Source organism: Zonotrichia leucophrys, chromosome 4 (genome assembly GCF_028769735.1).
Source record: "Zonotrichia leucophrys gambelii isolate GWCS_2022_RI chromosome 4, RI_Zleu_2.0, whole genome shotgun sequence".
NCBI classification, from domain to species: Eukaryota; Metazoa; Chordata; class Aves; order Passeriformes; family Passerellidae; genus Zonotrichia; species Zonotrichia leucophrys.
In genome coordinates this window covers 57,279,469-57,296,441 of record NC_088173.1, presented here as the reverse complement: position 1 = coordinate 57,296,441, position 16,973 = coordinate 57,279,469, and the positions used below count along the sequence as shown (strand labels likewise).

At 40.6% G+C, this 16,973-nt stretch overlaps 1 protein-coding gene across 14 annotated transcripts in view; it reads left to right on the top strand.

Moving 5' to 3' along the window:
- PROM1 (prominin 1) overlaps window positions 1-16,973 on the top strand; it is a 60,958-nt gene that overhangs the window by 12,953 nt on the left and 31,032 nt on the right. For 10 of the 14 annotated variants that reach the window (XR_010439992.1, XR_010439997.1, XR_010439996.1 and 7 more), the window contains 3 exons: window positions 10,067-10,125; window positions 12,978-13,004; window positions 14,499-14,704. Coding sequence is in view for 5 of the 14 variants with exons in the window: in XM_064711821.1 (XP_064567891.1) it covers window positions 10,067-10,125; window positions 12,978-13,004; window positions 14,499-14,704 (292 nt within the window). In the remaining 9 variants the exon portion in view is untranslated. The remainder of the gene's footprint in view (window positions 1-10,066; window positions 10,126-12,977; window positions 13,005-14,498; window positions 14,705-16,973) is intronic. The other 4 variants (XR_010439999.1, XR_010439998.1, XM_064711822.1 and 1 more) reach the window with 1 other exon arrangement.

Here is a 16,973-nt window from a genome sequence, read left to right as displayed (position 1 = left end):
GCCTTCCTGCCCACTTCTTCTGGATTATGTAAGCAAGGAACCTCCTTTGCAAACAGACATTTTAGGAAAAATATGGAAGTAATTTGTTAATCAGTATAGCATAGTTGATAATTTGAAATTCTTGTTCTTTATGCCCAGCTGGAATTCTTTCTCTACAGTATCCTCACTGCTTGCCCTGATCTGGTGTAATTCTGCCTGCCAGCTCTGCCTAGGAGAAAAAACATGCTTTGGCAGCAATTGGAAAACATCAGTTCAACTTTACAATTTCAACACTTAGGGCAGAAGGGAGAAACTAGAAAAAACAAACCTCAGGTAGAGCTTGAGGGCATTGGGTTATTTCCATGGGAGGGGTACTTGAAAGTGGCATTAGCACAGATGGCTGTGGTAATTCCTGCAAGCTACCTCAAACAGCCATGCCTCTTGGAGTTTAATAATAATCAAAATTAAAGAGGCTTGTTGTGTGCTATCCAGCTCCTGCTTCCCCAGTCTAAACTGCCTTCTCCATTCCAAATGAGGCAGCTACATGCTTTCTGTCTGTGGGAACATCTCTGGCCAGTGGGTTGGGCATGTTCTGTGTGGAGTACTGAGGAACTCAGGAAACCTGCTGATAGTTACAGCATGGACAATCCTTAAAGCTGTCCTGACCCTGTTCTGTTTGTTTGTGGATGTTAGTGGGAGACACAAGGTGTAGCCAGAGGGCTGATCAGCATTCCCTGCTTCAGTGTGCATGCATATAAACATACATACATGTGTATATATATATCTGGGGGTATGTTCTGGATGCAACTAAATCCAGGAGTGCTGACTACAAGGAAGGGAGGGGTGTGAGTACAGCATGGTATTGTGAATGGACATGGCCTTGTTTGTTTGTCATACTAAGTAGAGCCTTCATTAGTGGGGTTTGCAATTTTTTTTTTTTTTTAAGCTGAGATACTATGTTCTGGAAATTCATTTATTTATATAATTAGCACTGTTGTACTTTAGTACCACTAAAAGCATGATAGCTTGTGTGAGACTTGCAGAGCATAGCTGCAGCACCTCCTATAGTGAGAAGTGGGACAGAACAGGTTTTGGATCAGCCACATTGTCTGGCACCATGGATGAACCTCTTGCTGCAGACATCTTTTGGGTTTCCAGGCAGCTCTGCTGAGGCACCATGGTTTTCCCAGCTCAGCAGTGGCCACTCCTGTGCTGTTCATCCTGCCTCTCCATTTAATTTTTACAGGCTTAGCTATCCACATAGTGCTGAACCTCATTCTCATTTCTAACTTACAGCTCTGGAACTGATGGGGAGAGAAGGGGAGGGGGGGACATCACTGAATTTATTTGAATTATGTTTGCACAAGCTTCCAAGGGACTTCTCAGTTCTTTCATCATCTTGGCTGCTATGAAGCATTTGGAGTTAATCATATGAAATACTGTACAGAGACTGCCTGTTATTGGAAAGACAGTCATTTGAGCTCTCTTTTCTTTGTTACAGACCATCATAATAAGATAGCACAGCCTAGCACTATTATATTCCTCTGGTGATTTGCTTAGGTGGTTGTTCACAGAAAAATAAACCCCTAAGTCTTGTTCAGTGATGGCTTTTTCTTGAATGATGTCAGCTGAAGTAAGGACAGCTTGATGGATCTGTGCAAGGAATCTTTCCACAGTCCTGCTGGTCAATTTTCATTACATTGAAAATGACAATCAGTATTTTTTTCCTCTCCCCTTTTCTCACTAATGTTTTTGCTTCTCAAGATGGTCTGTGTAACTTTCAGATTGTAACCAAAGTGGTGCCTTTTCCAAGTGAATATGCAACATTCAAAAGTTGCTGGAGCAAAATAAATGTGTAAATGTGAATTATACTTTTAACAGTATTGAAATTTTTCATATATGTATTAAAGCTTTTGAGTGTACTTCTTTCTTTTTCCAGAAGTGAGTTATGTTCATGTTAGAAGAGAAACCAGGTGCCACAAATGTCAGTGTCGTTTAAGCTGAATAATCTATCAGTATACACATTTTAGTGTAAGACTACCAGTCATAAAAAGCCCAACAAACCTCCTTTGACACCTTTTTCAATAAGCATAAAAATTTCTTACCTAAAACAACTTGTGTGATTAAGTTATGACTAGTATTGCATCATAACATAGTCAGGATCTTTCTTTTGACAGAAAATATACAAAATTATTTTATTTTGGTGAACTTCAAAATGTGATTAGAGTTGTGAATGTGAATATTGCTACTACTATCAAATATTGCTTTGTCAGTTTAACTCAGCTGAGAGATGCCTGCACCTGTACCAAATAAATCCAAGCATCAGGCCTAATGAGCTCTCTTCAGAGTAGCAATCTTTGCTTTTGCTTTGATTTTTGAGTGCACTGGTGGTCTCTGTAGTACTTTGAAGCAATATGTATGCCCCAGTTATCAGACGTGTGTGGAAATTTGTGGCTCTTGCAGAAAAGGGGAAGTGGAGAAAGGGAATTCTGAGGAGTCTCAGGGAAGCTGCCAGAATGCCAGTCACTGAGGTAATCTGGTCAGCAGGTCTCCAGCATGTCATTCTCAATTAATTATCTGTGTTCATATTTCTGACAATCCAAGTTATGCAAGAGAGGATTTTCTGTGCTTTCCTCAGTTTACAGCAACTCCTGAGGAGAAAAAATGTTGTTCATACAGTCCAAATATTTACAGCTTTGATCACCAAGTCCATCATGTGCACAATCCCAACCCCTGCAGAAGTTGCTGAGCCTGTGCAGCGCGCTAAAGCAGCCAGACATACAGTGCACCAAGTAAATCTCTGCCTGTAATCTGCTGTAAATCCTTACCAGATGGTGCCGAGGGAGAACTTGAGGTAGCTACTGCAAGCAAAGCAAGTGGAGGAAAATAGCTGTCATGGCACAAACCGTGTGCTACAGAAGTTTTGTTGCCTTCAGAAAAAGAGAGAATGTACTTTCTGTGTGGAAGACTTCTTCAAAGCTTTCAACTTCATTTTGTGTCTGCGTGATGCATGCAAATTCATTGCAGCCTCCTAAGGAAGGATTTTTCTAAAGGCTTCTGTTTCTTTTTTCTTCTTCCAAAACTTCAGCAAGAACAGAACTTTCTTTGTAGCAAGGAACAACTAGAAAGCCCCTGCAAAGGTTGTTTTCAAAGGAGAAATCGTTCATTCCATGCATCCTGTAACGGTCCATACTGTGGCTGTTCCTTTTTTCTTCAAACTTTTTCGTCGGCCAGGCTCTTTAACATTGTCTGTGCGTGTCAGTGGAGAGCAGAATGTGCCTAAGGAGAAAATGGGACTGTGCTGAAGAGTAACCTCAAGTTTAGGGCAGCTGTGTGGTGTGAGGATTTCCTGTGGAGGTCTTAAAGTACCAGTTTGGTCCTCCTAACTTCCATTTTTGGGAATTGGGGACCTTTTTCTTGTGTGTGCACTAAGTTCATTAACTGTAACTTTTATCTGATCCACTGCTGCATAATTTATTTCTTCAATAGACTAGTGTTATTTTCTGTTAGGAAGGGTGTAAAGGGAGTCTCCTTAATTTCACATTCCAGTTCCCTTGGAAGCTTTGCTGCCATGCAGTTCCTTGTCTTCAGCAGTTCCACCATGCTTGGTCCTACCTGTGCTCTGGCTAAAGCTCTTCCTGTTAGGCCATTTCTGAGCTTTCAACCCTGCTCATAGCTTTTCATCTCCTCATTACCTACTTCATATTGCATTTCTGCTGTCTCTCATATCCCTGCACTGCATGCAGTGCAATCTAAGGTGCACTTCTAGGTCTGGTAGCTTGTCTTTGCAGTTATGAATAAAGCAGCATGCGCTTTACAAATCTGCTTAGACCTTAAAAATGTATTTATTTATTGTGTTTTTGCTTGGGTCATATTGTGTGTTGTTGAATTTTGTGACAGCCAGAGTGCTGTAGGACAACAATATGTAATTAAGGAATGCAGAGTCAGAGAATGGGAATGGACAGTGGTCATGTTGATGAGAGGAAACTGCATACTGAAGGCATGAGGAGGGTGACAAGGCAGATTGCCATAGCAGATGACAGGTTAAAATACTTAAACAATTTAGTATGTACTTGTTGGATTTTGAAGTCCATTCAAACAAATTTTTCTGGGCATGGTGTAATAACAGGTAATAGGGCTTTATTTTGCACGTTAGTGATGAAGTACAGCAGTGAAGTTCCCTTCTTAATTGTCTTTTTCTCTTGTCCCAAAGACATGGTGGTTTTTTGCTCATTATTTCTTTAATGCACATGAATAGGTGGTTGAACAGAGACTTTCCTTTCACCACCTCTGTAATGGAAATGGGTGGTGATGTGTGTGGGCTACTGAAGCAAGGGAAGATCTGTGTGTTGCTCAGGAGTTGTGCTCAAAGGGAAGAGGGTCAGAATTGCCTCTTGAAAGGAACAAGAAGGTGGAAGCTGAATCAACCTGATGTTCCCAGTAACTCAATGGAAAGAAAAAAATTGAATTGTATATAGAGAGACTTTGCCTAAAAAGAGGGGGAGAAGTTGTCTAAGGAGTCTGGGTTTTTTTTCTTAATTCTCTTCTAAGGACAGGGGCTATGTTCCAAGGCTAAGGAAAATACTGTGAAAAGGGGAGTGAAGCTTTTCAATCTGAAGTTGGAAAGGAATAGTCTGGACTACATGAGTGGATGCCTGGATTAGATTCCTTATCTGTGCACCACAGTGATCTCTGCTGTGTGGGAATTGGGAAGATCTCCTAAAAGAGAGTAAAAAAAATCTCACTAAAAAGGAGACCTCTTTGGTAGGAGCCAAATCTGGCCATGGTAGTGGCTATGGCTTGAGGCTTTGGGGAAATAACCAAAGCCCCATTCAAGTCAAAGCAAGTATTTTAAAATGTCAGTAAACTGAACTTGCTGTAAAACTTGCTTTGAGATACCTAAGGAGGTTTTTGTCTCTGATAAATCTGAAAGGCTTTCCTGGTTTTCTTGGCTTTGCAGGAGATATTCATTAGTGTGACTCATAATTAAGAAAAAACCACAAGTCTGAAGTAATTTTAATTCATTAATGTCAGACTAATTGACCTATATTCAGAGGGGTTCTGAACTGTTCAATGTGTATGTAGTCCATTGACTCTATCTGTTATAGATAGACAGGAATGGACTGAAATATTGTTTTATGCATAGAATGAGATAGGAATAAAATAGTTACTAATTGATCATTTGTATTATCTACATAGTTCTCCCCTGTTGTTTGGAAAAAATCTTCTTTTAGTGCAATATGAATGCTTCAGTCATAGTTCTTATTGGCTTGTTTGAAGACCTTTCAGAATAGAAACCTAATATATTATATATGTATAATTCTCTAATATATTATATTTATGCACAAAAAGACATTAATTTCTGGCATAATTTGATTAATGCTGGAGTTGCACTACATCTGAACTGGCTCAGTGGAATTTTTTGAGTGAAGTGAAAGCATAGCATTCCCAAAGGTTTTACTCCAGCTATTTTCCTGTCACTAGATATGAAAAGCTTCCTTGGCAGAAGAATTTGTAATTAATTTATGTTGGTACTTAATTGCCAGACAGATTATTTTAAAATCTCTATTATTTTTGCTATCCCATTCTGTAGAGCAGTTTTAAGAAGCACACTTAGTGATAACCTCATTTTCCTGCCAGAGTAATGAGGTATTTGGTCTATAGACACAGCACTCTTGCAATGCAGGAGTTAATGATTATGTTTTCTTAACTGGAGATCCTCAGAGGTTCTTCACAAATTGCATTGGTAAATTAAGTGTTCATCTGGCTAGTTAGATTTACTAGGGCAGATGGCATTTTGCATGTGTGATGAGAGCAGGAAGGATTCAGCAAAGCAATAATGTAATTAGCTGTGTAAATGAGCCTCACAAGGTAAATCTCTTTTAACCCAATGATAAAATGTGTTTTGTGCTGAAGTTGTGGATTACTGGTCCTGTGAAACAATGTGTACAGTTAGTCAAGCCAAGATTTCAGGAGTAATCCAGTTAATTTGGAAATACAGGACACTGCTTGTTATCACACCTTCCTAACATTTTCTGTTTGAAACAGAAACAGGCCTCAGGATGGCACTTTGCCATAACACGAGAGAGAGTTGTGTGGAGTTACCTGAATTCAGTTGTAAATAAAAGCTTATTTGAATGCTGGAGATGAGATGTTCTAGCTAGGGAGGAAAGATGCTTCATAAAAGCAGACCAAAATCCCAGGCTGAATAAAATGTGAGTTGAGCTGTCTTTTCACTGTGCTGCCATGAGCACTGCAGCCATATGTAGCTCCTGTTTACACAGTACCTGGCACAGGATGTTCACCCTTAAGCTCTGCACTAGTAACTGTGATTATCATCAGTGTGCAATAAAACCTGCAGAATCGCAATGGTTGGGTTGCAAGGGAGCTTTAAAGATCATCTGAGCAGGGAGGATTTTGTGCTGTGAATTCACCATGGCCTGTTTGTGCCTGCAGGTATGTGAGTAGCTGCAGGTAAGCTCACATTCAGTTCTAGCCCAAAATATTTTTATGGGAATATAACTTCCACTTTTCATTTGAAATGAATCAAATGAGGATATGTCTTAACAGTGTTGATATTGAAAGCTATTGAAATAATAAATTCATGGTAAAGACTGGTCAATCACTGTGTGCCTGGTTAGAAAAACACCCTGGAGCATCATGTTACTTCTGAAAAATCACTGCAAAGTAATCTAAGTAGTGAATCTTTATTCAGCAGGGCAGTCTCACATTCTGTAAAATTAAGAGGAAAAAATGGTCTGTAGCTGCCCTTGAGTTGTGCATGAAACCTGTACTGTTCCTACTATTAAATTTACTCAAACCGTGTGGGAACCTTTTGTAACAATTTTCAGGCTTTCTTGTTTATTAACCTAAAGATGTTTTACTTTCTGATGAATAAGCTTTAGAATCTCAAAATTCCAAAAAAAGGTATGAAGTGCTATTTTCTGCATGAGTTTGTTATAGTGTATTCAGGTAGACTTCTGTCATTGTTTTGCTCATAGGCTATAAAATACAGAAACAGTATAAATAAAACTGTGAATCAGGAACGCTCTGAGCAATTTAGGCATATCACAAGAAATCAGAGCAAGTTTTGGGTTGTTTTGGTTTGATTTTTTAAGTATTGTCTCTTTTACTTGCAAACCTGACTGGGCATGGCCCTGGGTAACCTGTGGGGGGTCACTGTGTCCTGAGCTGGGAGGTTGGGCTGGGTGATCTGAGGGCTCCCTTCTGTTCTCAGCTGTTCTGTTTCTCTGGAGTAGTTACTTTCCTGTGCCTAATGTGTACCAGCAAAGGTCCATAAATCTGTGGGGGTGTGGCTGGGTGTTTATACAAGTATGTAAAACTTCATGTAACATGTTTGAGGGTTTGGGTTTTTTAATGTTTGACTTTTTATGGGGACAGACGCTCAACTAGGAGAATGGGTAAATGCCTTCAATTTTTATTTAACAGGAAAAGCTAGTATTTTTAATATTTTCTTGTACCAATTCTCAATAGTAGGAAATGTATCAAAGTACATTTTTGTCACTAATAAAATCTTGCTTTCTTTCATGCTTCCTGGCAGTGTTTTCACTACTGCACTAAATAATTTATAATGGAAAGTCATTATGATTGCAGGATAACTTTGGAATAATTCACACTGAAGGGGACCTTCAGACATAATCAAGTTCAATGTTTTACAAAGCCACATGAACCTCAGAGTTAGGAGTAGCCTGGAAAAGAGAGCAGGTTGCTGGGGGCTCTTCTGGTTGCCTTCAGAGCAGCATCAAGGAGAGTGATGCCACAGTCTTGGGCACTTGGCTCCTGCACCTGATCCTGCACACAGGCTGTGCTGCTTCATTCATGGAGAATCACAAAAGCTTTTCCTTTTTATTCCTTCCTATCACATTCTAATTGGAGCTGGTCAGTTTCTCGTCAGTGGCTGTCACACAATGCTAAATAGTTGAAGCAATATGTTAACAGGAGAGTTGTTTTACCCCCTTTCCTATATGCTGAAAGCCATCTAGCTGCAAAAATAATTTATTGTGTTTATTATTTCATGCAGCCATATTTCTTAAATTTATTTACGTGGCATAGAAGTCAGCAGGAAGAAAGAAATGTTACCTCTGCTGAAGAAGAAAAACTTGTCTAACAACCAGTGTGAATTGCATCTTTGGGGTTTGTGAAGTTTTGCCTCACTTAGATTTGCATCTCCTTGTTACTGAAACCTTCAGAGGAGCACAGATGCTGCCTGGGATGGTCTCCATGCAGGGGGACTCTGCTGGTCCCAGTGTGAGAGATGTTCCAGAGCTGCAGCAGTGATCAGTTGTGTGTTGCCCATGCAGTGGTGTGTGCCTTTTCTTTCAGCAGTCTCCTGACTCCCAAGATGCAGAGTGTGAAAGGAATTGCAGGGATCATAACTCTTTTGTGCTTCCCAAGTGCTTATTCCATGGATGTTTTAGTTCCATTTCTCTTACTGTGCGATTCAGCCTTATCTTGTACTTTATGTATGGGCTTTCCAAACTGAGGTTGCCTCAGAATAGAGTCCTTGCCCACATACCACCAGCACTCTGAGTGTTTTGGAATCTACTCCCTATGCCAGGAGTGATTTGTGGCTTGGCACTTCACTGATGCATTCACAGATTTTTGTTTTTTAATTGGCAGTCTTGCTGGCTGCAGCTCCCTTGCTGGGACTGCCTGCCTTAGAGCAGGAGTTGGTGCTTTGCTGTTGTGTGTTTTCTTTCCTTGGACAATTTTCTGTGAGGAGGTCTTCAGCATCCCTTCCATCAGTCAAGTCCATGTTCCCACTGTGGGGTGTTGAGGAGGGAGAGCTATGGACACTGCTTGCTTAGGGATGTGTTTTCCTGAGCCATGTGTGGGGTGAGAGGAGTGAGATCACAGCCCCTGTGAACTCCCTGAACATACTTTGAGTGCTACAATAAATCCTGAGAGGCCTTGTACTTTTGGGAGGTGAACAGTCAGTTTTACACCTTCAGGTCCTTTATGGATCCCCAGTTAGGAAATTACTGGGGGTTTTTATCCTCCAGCTGGAGGTTATTAACTCTGTTAATCTGGACATGGGGAGACTAAAGACAGTAATAGGATGAAGTCCAGCTCTGTATGAGCATACGGTGTAGAGTTCTTCCTTGAGCTGTTTGAGGTGTAGTGTTTGCCTTCCTGACGTGCTTCCTCCTCATCAGAGACCAGAAGTTTGGTCAGTTATTTCTCCTGAACATGCAAACACTGTTGTTTTACGCTGCCTGGCATGGAGCACACCCAGGGCCACTGGTGCTTCTCTGAGGCAGAGGGTCTGCAGGGCTGGTGCTGCCCCTCTCCTTCGAGTGCAGGGTGACACACAAGTGGCTGGGAGCCACAGTTCCCAACTTACCTTCCATAGGGTTGTCAAAACCTTGGTAACAGTAGGCTGGTGATGTCCCAAAAAGGGGATCCATTTGTTGCAGCTGCCAGGGTTTACTGAAGGTGGCACTAGTTGTGTTAAATTCCTGCCTTTTTTTGTGATTGCTGTAATTTGTTTTGGTGGTGTTACATACTCCCTGTTGATCCAGAGATCAAAAAATAAAATACAGAAATAAAAAGTGGGAAAGGATTGGGATAATGTCAGCAAGATAAGGATCTTCTTTGCACCCTTGAGTCAAGAAATCATCACTGGCATGCTTGTTTTGCACATTATGTATCTAATGCTGTATATATCATATGTGTATGTGTATTTATGCATGTATGTACTTGGCATAAACATGAATCAAAACTGATACCCAAAACATTGTCCAGGTAATTGATACATATGTGATAAACTTTTAATGATTTTCTAGTACAGAGGAAGGCCTCAGGCAAACCTTCACTGTATTTTAGTAGCAACTGATTAATAGATAGAGAACCTGGCTATATTCCTGTGAGCTCATAAAACACTCAGTTGATTAGAAAAGTTGTTACTATACAGATTTATGGGGACACTTACATGCTTGCCTATGCTATTGATTGCTGTTCCTAATTTCATCTTGCCAACCTACCAGTAAAATTAATATTATTCTCTTTCCTCCGCTTTTATAAAATATGTTGTTTAAAACTGTGGAATATTCTTGCTTATTTTCAGATCTCATCAGAAAACTAGCACAGCAGCAGTTTGGAAATACACAGGGCGATTATCAAAAGGTAAATTGTCTGTGTGTATCTGCATAAAATAATGAAAATTATGACTTTGAAATTCAGGGTTTTTTCCTAAACCAGGAGCTAGTACTTTAAAAGTATTTGAACAGAATACAAATATGGATGTTTTTTAATAATAAGTAGGATGTTTTCCTGAAAAATGTGAGACCAGTTATAAAGAAAATTCCACAAGCCACTGTAAAGAGACTACTCGTAGTTAAAGATGACTTAAAAATTCCAGCTGTAATGGGATTGTTGCTCAAAGACTGATGGCTCTTTGTATTGAAAAATCAGTTTGTATTTCAAAAACCTTAGGGAGCAACATTACTGCTTAGCTCTCATGTAAGCTTCACCTATTGTTTTCAAAAAGCTGAATTTGTATTATAAATGTACTATTTATACATTAGCAAGAAGGAATGGAATGTGCATCTAAGTTTGGGCTGTTCTGGAGCAGTGTTCCACTTCTGAATCAGGAGCTGAGTTTCTACGGTGGGAATTGAGCTGTGCCCAGGCAATGGACAAGTTCATTCATATGAGTGACTTGCTGCTGGTGCCCAGTGTGGTGTGCCCATCAGCTCAGACCCTGAGCTGTTGCTTGGGACCAGGATGGCCTTACTGGTGCTTCTGGGTCTTCCCAGCAGCTCATGCCTGTTTCTCCAGTAGCTTGATAAGCTCTGCATGACATCCTGGTCTGTGGGTTCTGTTGTTTTGCTGCATCAAGTGACTCTTTCTGATCCCACCTGCTTGCTTGGTGGGACTCTCTAGAGTGGGGCAGCGCAGATTGTTCCTGCATCCCCAGGGAAGAGTGTAAGGGTAGGGCTTGGAGGGAGAGTCTGGGAGCAGGAGCATTAGACTGTAGGTGGTATCCCTGACCACAAGCAGAGTATTTATTAACTAGTACATAAGTCATGAGAAACCTGAGACTTGTCCTGTGTAGGTCATGTGATTAAAGAGTGGCAGTTAAAACAGAGGAGTGCTTAAGAAGCAGAACAGATACAGGACATTCATCAGTCCAAATTCTGATCTGAATACAGAGCAAAAACTTGAAACAAATTAGGAAAATGAAAATACATCAGGACGAGTAAGAGTGTGCTTCAGAAGACAGAAGCATCAGTGACAATCAGCTGAGAAGCAGGCAGCATGGCTGTAGATATGTCCCTGGAAGAATTTCCAACGGAGACAGGGAAGTGTGAATGTTGCTGAAGGGTGTGAATAAGTAGTTAGAAATGTTTGCCTGTGGTTCTGATCACTCAAATTCAGGAAGAATGAATTCAGACTAGGATGAGTTCAGGAAGTGTCTGTTAGGGTGATCTGGGAAACTTCTGGATCTTCAAGTGAAACAGGAAGAGTTTGCTTAGCTTAGGAAAAGAGTTGAAAAGGGATGTGTTTACTCTGTTGAAATATATATGGAGAGGAGGCATGAGGAAGAAGGTTCTGCTTCTTGGGCGAAATATAGGGCTAGCACTGTGGCATGAGGGCCAAAATGGATGTGTGAGGAGAACTCAGAACAGCCAAGAACTGAGAACAGCCCTTCAGTAGCAGGAACAGGAAATCTGCTTCCCCTGTTTATCCTGTTACATTTCTGCTGTTGTTCCTTTGTATCATTTTTGAACCTATTTATAGAATGTGTCAGTGACCCAGGAGACCCTTCCCCCTGCTGTGCTGTGTGTCCCAGTGCTCCCAGCTGGACTCTGAGCATGGGCACTGCCCATGCCCTGCCAGGGGCAGCAGTGTGCCAGGCCAGGCGGCAGCTGAGCCGTGCCTGCTGCCGCTGCTCTGCTGCTGCTGGGAGCTGCATGCCCCACATGTTCAAAATCATGCTTGCTTCCAGATTAATAGGGGAGGGGAAGCACTAGTCATCCTCCCATTGATACAGGAGGAAATATGGTAATATGTTCAAAATATGGTTTTGAGCATTTTAAGTAGTACTGTACAGTAGAGGTTTCAAAAGGATGTGTGTGTTGCTGATTAAAGAATAGCTCAAACTTGAACATTTCTGATTCTCACACATCAGACTTTGGCCTGAGGGGGTCTTGCCATCTCCAGCTTGTCTGCTTTTCTTCCAGTTAGGAGAATGGGGAAAGCACTGTCAGCTGTGAATTTGGCAGGCAGAGGTGAAGGGGAAAATAAAAGAAAGTAATTTTCCATTGTGGGAGACAAAGGGGAAATTGAGTTCTTCTGAAATCCTATTGTTGACTTTTTAGTTTTCAGTGTTTTTCTGATTCTACAGATTAGAAAATAGGTAAGCACTGTTAAATAGATTTCTTCAGTCATTCTTGAATGTCTTTTTTTCTTTTGAATAATTTAAATTGAACCTCTACATGGTTAATTGAAAGTGAGAATTAATTTTGTGTGTTATGTGCTAAGATCCCAAATTGCTCCTGGAGCTACTAAAATAAAATAAGCACTGAGAAGAAAAACTAGTCAAGTTAGTCAAGAATATCATATCAGTTATGACAGGTGGAATTCATGAAGAAGTCACCAAACCAAAAATTAATGCCATCTCTGGCCATCTGTGAGATATATTGGGAATTATATGGAATAGATGCTCAGTGTGGAAGTAACTGGTCTGTCATTGTTTTAAGATGAAAGTATTAGTTAGACAAATCCTAGATTCCTTTCATTCACCAAGGAAACCAGAAAATAGCTGCTATGTATTTTATTGTAAATATTTTTTCCATAATTATTTAATGGTGCTTCTGTGCATTATTTTACTTTAGTGGCTTGTTTGTTATTGTTTCTGTGTTGTTATCTGTTATGATCTAGTCATGGTTATTTATTCATTATTCATGGGATTTGTTTTTTGTGCATGCTGCCTGTGTGTTATACACATTCTCCATTTGTTTTGACTTCCACAGCCAGAAAATGTTGTCCTGACTCTTCAGGTAATGTCTTATGGTAGATGTACAGCTTTGAAAAGAAACTAACCTTGTCTGCATTGCTGTTAAAACACCGATAGCCATTTTTAATGTCACTTTAAATACTGTTTTTCCATCTAAACTATCTTAAAATAACATGCTGTCATTTAATTTTTGAAGCGTTCAGCTACGTAGAAAACAGTGATTCTTTTGCAAAATCCAGCCAAATTCTTCTTTTAAACTTGCACTTCACAGTCTTCAGAAGGAAGCACAGGTTTTAACAAGCAGTTAATAATAATAATTAAAAGAGTAGTTTCCATCCTAGAATTGTTAATTAGGGCAGAAATTTGCAACTCTGCTTATGGTGGTAATTGCTGTGTTTGGCTCAGTTGGTAATTAGGGATTGTGAGGAAGGGCATCAGCAAAGCTGGAACTAGAGCATGATTGATATCTTGTGAGAAATTGTAACTTATTTTACAGGACAGTTGTGCAGCCTCAGTTTCATCCTTTTGCTGCCGAGTTGCCCTTGTGCTGGTGGATCTGTGAAACAGCAAAGGACTCAAAGTACTAGTGTGAGAATTAGTTCTCCTTAGATTGGGAAAGGAAAGGAGAAGACCGATTTACCAGAAGGACTCCTGGGGCATGCCCACGCTGTGCTGTGTCCGTGCACATTCCCCTCCCTGGCCTGCTTTTGCCTGGGCTGTGTTTCCAGCAGAGGGAACAGCAAGGGCAGCTCACAGAGTGTCCCCTGGGGGCCCGTGCAGGGCCCTGCCAGGCCCAGCCTCTGGTCCCAGGGCTCTGCATGGGAAAGCAAGTCAGGGTATGGCCTTGCATCCTTCCCTTTCGCTCCTGCCAGCTTTGGAAAGCATCCTTTTAGCTGCTGCTGCCGTGCTGTTTGGCAGCACAATAAATGCCTTTACCTGAGAGATCTTAAAATCTGTCTGCTTCTGCATGTTTTCCAGTCCCTAAGCAGGTTTAAATTCAGCCCTTTGGAGTAACCCCTGCCATTGTAATCGATCATCCAGTGAAATACTTCCCTTCGGGGTTCAGATGAATTTTTCTACTCTTAACTGAATAAAATGGAGAAAAAATGAAGCCTCCTTTTCCCCCTGATAAGATGTTGCTGTAGGTAGCCTTGCTGACATTTGTGGAGCCTTTTTGGAAACAGATGTGATAAACAGTATATTCATGGTCTGGGAATTCAGATGTGTTCATTTTTAACCTGTTTCCATTGCACTGATTCGCATTTATTTTTTGTGAGCCTGCTTTTCTCTTAGCACTCACTCTTGTAGTTTGCCTAGCTAATACTCTAGGAAAATAATTATTAGCTATCAGTATCTACAACATTATGTATCTTTTTGTTAGAAAAGTTGTCACTTATTGACAAAATATACCAATTCCATAACCTCAGTAACTCAGTAGCTGGTTTAGTCTGTAGTTTGATTTTGAATTCTTTGCTCTGTGTTGATTGCAGTTACTGTGTGATACCTGCTGTTACCACTATTTTTGTCTGAATTACAGGCCATCTACTATGAAATCGGTTTTATAGTCTCCGCAGCCTTGGGATTGCTATTTATTTTGTTACTGCCTCTTGTGGGACTTTGCTTCTGTATGTGTCGTTGCTGTGACAACTGTGGTGGGGAAATGCATCAAAGACAGAAGAAAAATGCTGACTGTCAGAGGAGCTGTTTTGCAACATTTCTTTTTGTTGCTTCTTTAATAATAAGGCAAGTGTGATAAAGAGAACAATATGAACCTTGGTATAGCACTTATTTTGCAGTGTCATATGACAAATGATATTACTGTGTTAGCCTACAGATGCAGAAATTATTGAATTTTAAAGAAAATGTAGCTGCATTATAGAAAATGCTGCCACTGTTACTATCCACAGGTACTTAATTGAGCAGAACATAGGTGTGAAACAAACAAAAAATTATGCATTTATTGGACAAATGACACTTTTGCCAGTCTCAAAACAGTAGTTGTAGAATGTTGCATTACACTTTTGAACATGAGAGACTGTACCCTGTGTTCAGCCCCCATCCCATAGAGAACCTGAGATATCACATGCTGCTGTGTTATTGGTAGTGCTGGGGTGGTGAGAAAACCAAGTAAGTGATTTCCTCCAGTAGTTGCTAAACTCCAGATGTTTATACTAGTTCAAAACAATGGGTTTTCTTCTGGGTCCTGTGTTGTTTAAACCATGCATGCACTCCCTGTAAATCCTGGAGTTTGGAGACATTTTTGCACTGTTGGTGTTAGGACTATACTCCTCTGCTGGGTATGTAATGGGTGGTAAAGAACTACAATCAGGATTTCTTCCTACTTTCAAAATACATTGTTTGTTTTCAGGCTTTAACTTTCTGCCTTTAACTTCTTCATGTTTTCCTTTAACTTCTTCATGTTTTCACCTGCCTACTATCCTTATTTTGTGATTATATTAAAGAAGAAAAAAGGTGTTTTGATCTATACAGTGTGACTGTTCAGTCATATGGGATGTACTTTGTCACTTTGCTGTAATCTAAATTGGTTTTTTTCTGTTACTGTGTATCATGACAAATTATGACCTTGCTTATGCTCCAACAGGGGACAGGCTGATATCAGATACGGGAACATGCTCTTTTCTCCCCAACATCACTAACAAGCATGACCCTTAGGAATTTGAAAACTCAAAAACTGAATGGTGTAGGGTGATAAGTGCATCCCTGCCATGATGACAGGACATAAAAATCCTTTATGGTTCAAGTGTGCCTTGAAGACAGTAAGTTATTAAATTACCACTCAACATGTTGAAACTGGAGGTTGGTCACAGAGCTTGCCAGCTGTCTTTCCACCACATTGCAGATGCTGTGTTGCAGCATGCTGCTTTCTGGCTATAATGACTGGGGAATGTTGCCTATTAGTAGAAAAACTAAGATTGAGCCCCTTGTTGGTCTCTTTAACCTGTGCCTTTGCTGCCAGCTATCCTTGTGGGATTAAGCACAGCCAGCACACCCAAGTGATTCTTCCCAGGTCATGACTGGCAGATCAGTGATCCCTATTATATGCTCTCCAGAACCAAGGAAATTGCCTCTTTAGTGTCTCCTTCTCCCCTCCCTTTCTTTATGAGACATCATGGTATATCAGATGCTTACCCAAAGCGGGCGTTGTTGCCTGAAATCACTCTGAAGGTTGAGTAGAGATAATCTCATATGAGGACTCCTGGTTAAGTCTCTAATGCTGTGAGTGATGTGCAAGGCAAGATAGAAGTTTATAAGGCTAATATTACTGATCCCAGACTGACTGAGGGCTCAAGTCTCCAGTGTGCCAAAGAGAGGTTCTCCTGCCCTTCCTGGATCTTCTTTAACAAGTGACAAGGAGATGCTGTGTCTGTGTCTGTTTAAGCCCCTGTCAGGTTGCTTACTGCTGTGCTGTAACACAGAAGGACATTCTTACTGCTAGCCATTGCCCCAGCAAAAAATACTGGAGGAAGCACGAGGTTTACTTAGAACTGTTGCTACGTGTCTTGTACTGTACTCAGAAAGTATCCTTGTGAATTTTTGGGGAAGTTTTATTACCTGCTTTTCTTCAAAGTTCCTATGCAATTTCAGCTTAGGTGGAAGGTTTACCTGTAATTCTTCCCAAAATCGCACTTCTCAAGGACTGTGCCAGAGCTGAATATGTAATAATAATAATAACCAGATAATAGTGTAATAATAACAATAACCAGAAGAGTTGAGTCCTGTGTGAGTAAAATGCTTATGGATACTTGCAGACAGAGGCAAAGGAATGAAAACTTGAATGATCTCTATCAATACAGGGTTACATCGAGATGTGCAATGAAATTACTAAGGCAGACCCTGTTACAGTTTGGGTATAATTTAAGTTCATGAAGCATGGGAGGCCTTCTTTGGGAATAGGTGTCCCAAACCCCTGCCAAGAGACTGGAATGCTACAGACTCCTTTACCCTGAGCTGTGCTGCTTCAGAAGATGCATTTGGCAAGGCTGGCATCCCA